The sequence below is a fragment of the Austrofundulus limnaeus genome, unplaced genomic scaffold (genome assembly GCF_001266775.1).
Source record: "Austrofundulus limnaeus strain Quisiro unplaced genomic scaffold, Austrofundulus_limnaeus-1.0 Scaffold55, whole genome shotgun sequence".
Lineage (NCBI taxonomy): Eukaryota > Metazoa > Chordata > Actinopteri > Cyprinodontiformes > Rivulidae > Austrofundulus > Austrofundulus limnaeus.
Window position 1 is genome coordinate 64,809 of NW_013952457.1, and position 8,256 is coordinate 73,064.

The 8,256-nt window shown below is 42.9% G+C and overlaps 1 protein-coding gene across 1 annotated transcript; it reads right to left on the reverse strand.

Moving 5' to 3' along the window:
* Nucleotides 1-2,966: 2,966 nt before the first annotated feature.
* Nucleotides 2,967-7,946, reverse strand: LOC106517972 (amphoterin-induced protein 1). The gene is made up of 2 exons (XM_014009027.1): nucleotides 7,639-7,946; nucleotides 2,967-5,858 (listed from the first exon to the last, which is right to left on the reverse strand). The coding sequence occupies exon 2, from the start codon at nucleotides 5,799-5,801 to the stop codon at nucleotides 4,308-4,310; it is 1,494 nt and encodes a 497-aa protein (XP_013864481.1). The 5' UTR covers nucleotides 5,802-5,858; nucleotides 7,639-7,946; the 3' UTR covers nucleotides 2,967-4,307.
* Nucleotides 7,947-8,256: the final 310 nt, after the last annotated feature.

Below are 8,256 nucleotides of genomic sequence, written 5' to 3' on the forward strand. Positions count from 1 at the left end.
AAAATCAATCAACAACAAATGTTACCAGAAGTACGTGTGTTTGAGAGTTAAGACGCAACAAATACGACACTCGGCTTCTGCTCCAACAGTCCGAGTGGTCTCRTATTTCACTCAAGTAAAGCAGTCATGATTAAATTGTGATGCAGAAACTGAAGCCAGCTCACTAAGTGTAAACAGAAATGCCCACATGGCCAGGTCCTTCACACTCCAYGACTAATTTGAGAGAACACTGGTTTTGCAAATACAGTATTTAAAAACATGGTCAAAATATTCAGTAGAAAAAATGAATGCAGGGTTGTTGTTTTTTAGTGACTTTGACAAGAGGCAGACTGTGATCTTCAGAGTGCTGGGTCAAACATTCATGCTGGTGCAGCTTTTGTAGAAAGTATCTGGTTGGATCAAAGACCAGTCCAAAGTGATTTAATGAAGGGGAAACAGATAAACTACAAACAGGAACATGGGTGGCCAAAACAAAGTCAGTTTATGTTTGTGGACGGCAAAAGCAAAGCTTTGCTGTCCAGTTTGATATAAGAAGGACCAAAAACCAGAAAAACAAAACTCAGTGAACTAAATTTTCTATGTTCTGCTCTAATCGTGTATCTTTTAATCAACTTGGGTGGCAGCTGAGGTGGCCGATCAGGTTCTAGAGATGTCACCTCACCCACCCCTCTGGTTCCACCCCTGTCTTCACGGCCTCCATGAGGGGTATCTCACTTTCTCACGATTCGATTCTGATTTTTGGGGCCACGATTAGATTCAAAATCATTTTTGATTCAAAACGATTTAAATCGTAACGATGCTTCAATCTGTTGGTGTGCAAAGGATCCTCATGATCCACTCTAGTCTGCAAAGCACATTGGGTAAAAACTGTCCAAATCTTTGCCTTCAACAAGGACAGGGCCTGGTTAAATCTCTCTTTCCTCCATTTCTGTCTCTTTGTTTTGATGCTTTCCACACGTGTATGTTCCAGAATCGGCTGTGTGGGGATGTTAGAATGTCCTGCRGCATATAAAATAGAGGCCAACAGCCAGTGGATTTGTTTTATTTTTTAAAATCAGTTTTGGGACATTTTWTATCAATTTTGAACCGTTGTAAATGAGACTGACGATTCTTATGTGATCGATTTTTGGTCTCAATCCTAAACTGTCCACTGGTGAAAGCTCATACAACAGGCATGTGGCGGTGAAACATAACGGCATGGTCGGAWAAATCAGTTTTTCATTTACAGTACATCATGTGAATGTCCGTTTGAATGGCAAGGTGTGAGCACAAGGCACGTCAGTGGAGGAAATGTGACGCCCAGGACAAAATCTTGGGATGGGAGTCTGAAACATAACACCTATGGAACAGCCCTTCATCCTCTATGATGGCTTCTCTCAGCAGAATAATGTGAGGCCAGCTGCAAGACCATGGCCACAGGGGTGATGGTGGTGGTGGGTGCACCGGCTACCCTTGAAATCTGATTAGACCCCCGCATGGCCACCCCCACCAGAGCTGTCAATCACTTTATTTGTAGCACACAGGCTGGAAGCTTCAGACTGCACGCTCCTTACCAGKTGGTGGCGGTAATGCTCCAGACCGATGACCAATTTATACAAGTAGGGGTCTCCGYGGACGAGTGGGCGTGTCTCAAGGAAATGCGATTCTAAAGCGACACACCTGATTTGACAGACTTTGTTAAAGGAAAAGAAAAAGTGGTGCCGCACAGTAATGCCCCTTTTGTTCTTGTCTAATCAGGTGGTGCCGTACAGTAACGCCCCYTTTGTTCTTGTCCAATGAGGTGGTGCCGTACGGTATCGCCCCTTTTTTGCTTGTCCAGTCAGGTGTGTCCCTTTAACAAAGTCCCTCAAATCAGGTGTGTTGCTTTAGAATCGCCCGCACTCGTCCGCAGAGACCCCTACTTTCACCTGACTGGACAAGCAAAAAACGGGCGATACCGTACAGCACCACCTCATTGGACAAGAACAAAAGGGGCGTTACTGTACGGCACCACTTTTTCTGGAGAACCCTACTTGGGTCACATTCTCCTGGTTRACCTTAGTGTTGGGGTCAGGGTCAGGCTGTAAAGAGATCAAGCAGGATCTAAGGATACCGTCATGTAGGCCTCGTAGCCCACAGTGTTTATGGTTTAGACACACCCACTCTTGTGACACGCCCACTTTTATTCCGCAGATAACCCCTTCTCAATTTATATCCACCGTATTCCTGGGGTTGCTACTGTAGGCATGATTATGGGTATGACTTCCTGTCAGAAACAACGAAAGCAGTAAACTTTGGCTAACCAAGTTAGCGGAGCACAGATCATGGTTTATTTGAAAGCAATTAGCATTCAGATTACCAGAACAAACTTTTTTGTTTATATTTAGCAGCTGTAGTAGAGTTTACAAATGGCCTTGCAGAGTTCAGGAATCTGTTTTTTTTTTTTTTTTTTTTTTTTTTTTTTTTTTTTTACCTTTTTGGGTAAATAGGGTTTTATTCAAATTTTGGCACACTGTTCATTGCAATATGAGACTGTAGGGAATTTAGATGGAATAGCCTTTTTATTGTGCCACCCTTCCACAGTCTGTGCACCTGCCTGGTTCCCCACAAGAAAAAAAAYCTAGACACGCTCCTGGCCAGCTGAAGTGAAAACAGTTTAAGAATGTTCTGCGGAACGCAACACGTGCATGGATTTTAACTCGGCCACTAAATCCTCTGTCACTTCAACCGAGAGGCATGCGGGACGTGCTGGAGAGGCAAACTCAGCCTACTGAGGTCCTCGCATCCTCCGGGGCTCAAAGGATCTGCTGTTGATTGCTTGGTGCCAGGAACAACCACGGACCTTTAGAGGTTGAGTGGAGGTCAGGTTAATAGTAACAGAGGGAGCTAACATAAAGTGTGTGGTGAATGGTCCTAATGCACAGGCTGATCTCTGCATGACAAACACAAAGATACATGAAGAGTAAAATAAACACAAGACATCAAGCTACATTCAGTTTCTTTAATTAGATAATCACAACATGGGGAACATTTTTAGAGTTTAAACTCCTTTTACTAAGTTTAAGGTTCAACAGATATAAATGACCTTAAAACCATAAAAAGTAAAATATGCATCATTAGTAATCTCACAGTGTAAAAGTACAGTGCTACATCTACAGTTTAGTCATTTTTTGGTTAAAGTTACCACTTATTGTGAAAGTAGCTCAGATATATAACTAACACCAAGACATCTGTTTGAAAACTGCAGCTTGAACATTTTGTTTTCAGCTGCGTCATGCAGCTTTAAGGGTGCTGGATGCTTCATGAGCTGCTATTTCTGATCGTGTTTGTGAGCGTCCTGGCCGGCTCTGTTGCTTCATTTGCTCAGGGTCGGGATCTAAAGCCCCAAAGCATTCTGTAAATGCTGCTCACATCCAGTTTCTGTCCCCTGGGCCGYGCTTCCCGGCAGCTATAAACCATCCAGCCTGGTATGAAGTACATTTATGTTCCCCGTGTGGACCTCACAGTGAGCGCGTACTAATTGCATTGAGAGGACAAAATCACTCCTCAATGAAATTACTCACAGTTACAGTAAATGAGACTGAGAATGCTCTGTTGTATAAATCGTTCTTTAGCTTTGAAGTAAATCTTGAACATTTTTCATTTTGTTAATAAAAGCACAACATTTTTAGTAAATTGATAAGTGAAAAAATTATGTTTAAACAGAGCAAAATTGGATAATTAGTCAAAGTCGATATTAGAACCACCATCAAAAAGGCCTCAGTTACAGCAAAAACACACTTAACAGTAAAACACCTTTATATAYGGTAGTGGAAGATAATCACAAAGCTGGTTAAGTTGCATAAGATTGTTCTGTCATGGCATCGTTTTGTAAAGGTACAAACAAAAAATAGGAAAAAAATGCAGCATAAATACATTTTTTTTACTGATGTTTAAACTTTGCATTTAATTAACGCCTCTTTCACGCAGCACTTTTAGTCCAATATCTGTAAAGTTTTATATTACCAGGCACCATGACTAACCACTTGGAAAAAAATAATACTTGTTGGCTTTGGATATTCAGAAGCAAATACAACCAAAGGCTTTGATAAAATGTTTTTTTATGGTTTGCCTCTTGCGCTTTTCAGTGGTTTCTAAGTGTTTGTGGCCCTAAAAGCTCGCCTAAGTGCCTTCGTTGGAAATGGAAGATAAGAAGATAAAAGCCCCGTTTGAACCACAGTTTTTAGAGCAAATTATTCTCTTTCATCACAATATATCGCTGCAGTGTTATTAAGTGCAAGAGCCAACTAAAGCTTTTTTTTTTACATTTAAAGCTGCAGCATTCTGTCTTAAACCACCATGGGAGTGTCGGAGCACACCGAGCTGACTGACTCTGCATCAGACCTCCGCCTCTTCTTCCCCTTGTTCTCGTGCCACTCCTCGTCTTCCTCGCCTATTGGGTTCAGCATCCCGTTCTCCTCCAGCTGACCCTTGTGTCCCGGCTGGGCTGCGTACCCGTAGGGGAAGCCCCCGCCCTCGGCTCGCCACTGCCCCGCCTCGTCCTGAGCCTTGGCGAGGCTGACGTTGGAGGAGCGAGGGCTCTCTCCGGGGTCGTCCTTCTCTTCGCCCTGACCCGGACGGCAGGGGCAGGGTGTGAAGTAGAGGTAGATGACGACCATAACCACRCTGATCAGGCACGCCACCAGGGTGGTGTAGGCTGTTTTTAGGTTCTCCAGCCCGCCACGCACGGTGGAGTTCAACACCACCACTGTTATGTGCAGAGTCTCGTTGAGGGAATCGCCTGTAGCGTAGCAGGTGTACAACCCAGAGTGCTCTGACCTCAGGGGCCCTATTTGAAGATTACCATTGCTAAGAACTTTAGCTGTCTTATTGGCTAAAGACAGGGAGGTATTTTCCGGCAGCTCCCATCTTTTCATCACGTTCCTCTGCCTGGTGTCACAGTCCAGCTTGATGGACTGCTCCAGGTGGGCCTCCTGTTTCAGAACCTTGACCTCGCTGCAGTTCAGATAGGCCTTGTCCAGATCCAGGATCAGCATCATTTCCCTGTGCACACCTGGGATCACACAAGTGTGCTTGCTCTTGAAGTCGACGGCCGAGCTGAGCTTCTTGAGGTGCCACTGCGCCACAAACTCATACAGCTCGCAGCTGCARGTCAGAGGGTTGTTGTGGAAGTAGACGCCGTTCTTGATCCAGGCGCGCAGAGCCTTAAGCTCCTGCAGCTGCAGGGTTTTCAGCCTGTTGGAGGAAACGTCCAGCAGTCGGAACGTCCCCAGCCGGCTCTGCTCCTTCAGCACCTCCAAGGGGAAGCGCGAGATCTGGTTGTGGCTCATGTAGAGCTTCTGCAGGGAGTTGAGGCCTTCGAAGGCGGAGCGGTCAATCTGGGATATGTTGTTCTTGAAGAGCAGCAGAACCTTGAGACACTCCAGTGGCTCGAAGATCAACTCGTCCAGCATTCGGAGGCTGTTGAAGGAAAGGTCCAGGTAGGTCAGGTTTCTCACGTGCACAAACGCCTCAGTGGACAGGAAGTCCATCCTGTTGTTGCTGAGTATCAGGTTACGCAGTCTGCCCAGGTTCTGAGGGGCCCACTTGTGGCGTAGTCTGGTGATGGAGTTGAAGCTGAGGTCCAGGACGGCTGTTTGTGGTGGAAGGTCTTCTGGAGCGGTGGACAGATTTGCGTTGGTGCAGCTGATGATGTTGCTAGCACATACACAAGTGGTCTTGCAGTTCAGACGGGCTGGCTTTTCGTGCCCGCTGATTCTGACCGCCGCTAACAGCAAAGACAGGACTGCCATGAGGGTTCTTCTTAAGGCCAAGGCTTCCATCGTGTCCAGGTTAGAAACTGAAGGAKGATCTACTGTCCACAGTGACGTCCTAAAGCTCTAAAGAACACAACATGAAGAAATAATCAACATTGTTTTTAKATAAAGGAAGAGGAATTAGTGTAGGGTAGACCAGGTATGCTTTAAATAACCAGGGGATGCAACTAATTGCTCTTACTGTGGTGGCCATTTTGAATTGGGTTGACTCCAAATGGTTCAGTTCAGTTAGTTTATTAATTTCTTTAAAAACAACATAAAYTCAACATACAACAAAAATACAAGTCTTTAATTAAATGAAAGGTAGCAGAAGAAGAAAAAATCTTATTATATCTGCCCCTTTTTCTCAAATACTGTAAATAAATTCAATCAAAAAAATCTTTAGTTTGTAAAAAAATAACAAAGTTTTAACTCCTTGAACAACAAATCATACATTTACATATTTCTCCAGCAAATTACTCGTTATCATTCTCTTAAATATACTCATTGATCTGGCATTTTTAATGTCATCTTCCAGATTATTCCATAATCTTATACCCTGGACTGAAGTACTCCGTTCCTTTAAACTGGTTCTAAATTTGGGTTTGACAAACATCTCTATCCCTTTGAGATTATAACAACTCTCTCTTTTAACAAAGTGTAATTAAATGTTTGAAGGTAATGTGTTTTTATGAGCCCGATACATAACCAATAAAAAACAATAATCAACAAAATCATAGAATTTCAATAACTTCAACTGATGGAACGATGTATTTGATGGGTGATAGTAAAAGGTGATGAGCTTTAGATGTACATCCATTAATTACCTTTTGAGAGTTTCTTTAAGATCCAACCAGTGGTTCCTAAGATATTTTTCTACCAGACAGAGATTACTGTAACACTTAAAGGCAAAGCTATATGAATAGATTTCACTCAGTCAATTAGTACTTAAAGTATATTTTGGGGATGCTTCCTATCTACTTTCAAACCAAATTTCAGCTTATCTGTTAAACTGACTGTCACAATCGTCTTTGCATTGGTAAGGTTTGATTACCTGTGGCGACCAGCTTGAATTTATCAGACTCCAAATTTKAATCAGTTGTAGATTTATWTCCAATAATTACCTTCTGAGAGTTTCATTAAGATTTGTCCACTTGTTTAGGAGAAACTTTGCTAACAGACAGAGTTTACTGTAATGGTTAATGCTCAAGTTTTATAAACAGATTTCACTCAGTCTGTTAACACTTAAAGTGTGGTTTGGGGATGACTCATATCTACTACCAAACCAAATTTYAGCTCAGTATATGCTGAATTGGCTGAGTCATAATAATTTTTATGTTGGTAAAATTTGGTTGGCTGTGGCAGCCATCTTGAATTTGTCAGACTCCTTATGTTAATCAGTTGTAGATGCTCATCTAGAGATTACTTTCTGAGAGTTTCATTAAAATCCGTCCCTTTCTTTAGGAAATATTTTGCTAACAGACAGAGAAACAAAACACACCCACGGGCAAAAGACATGATTGTCCGCCTTTGCTTTTGGCGTCGGGCGACAATGATCTTTTCTTTATTGTAATTTGTTCTGATCTGTCCTTGGCTCACTCTATGAGGGGTTAATGAATGAACGCATGAATGGGTTAATGATGCGGGGTGAAAAGGCAAAAAGTGCTCCTGCCGCACTGCTCTGCAGCTTGGTGCATTGGAGGAGCAACAAAGAGGGAAAAGTTATTCACTCTGCAGAAATATGAGCGATAAATAAATAAATACATAATAAATAAATAAATAAATAAAAATATCAGAAAATTAATCAAGTAGACATGAGGCTGGTCCGGATGTGAAACACGTGTCCCACCCACAGCTGCTTTACCTTCAGCCGGTGTCATTTAGTCCTCATCGGTCCAGACCTGGAGGTGATCCGCTACAGGACCGGCTCATCCTCTTCATCATCATCTTCGCCACAGCAGCGGGCGATCAGCTGTCGGTCTGTGCGGAGTTTCCTGAGCAGCTCAGTCCTCAGAGGACAGGAAACAAGCAGCTGTCTGAAGGGCGCAGACAGGAGGAGGAGGAGGAGGTGGTGGAGGAGGAGGTGGAGGAGGGTCACATTACCTCCTCCCCTCCCTCACTCTCTTACAACCACTATCAAAAATTACAGCCTCCTAAAAAAAAAAGGCTTTCCAACACTGCAAGGAGCTGAGCCATAACAAACATTGAACCGTTTATACTGACAGCAGTCAATAATAACTTTAATATCATTTAATAATATGAATATTAATGTTTTATAACATATCAGGTGCTGCAGTGACTGCAGTGCAGATCTGACATATTCTTTCATTGTCTCTTGCTAATTAAACTTCAAGTAAATGAAATTATTGTCATTTTCTGAGCTGTTGATTTTTGTTTATTATGTGTGTTATTCTGTTTGCTCTGTGCCACCTGTCTGTTTTTTTTTCTTCAATGGTTTTTCAGTCAGTCTGCCATGCCCACC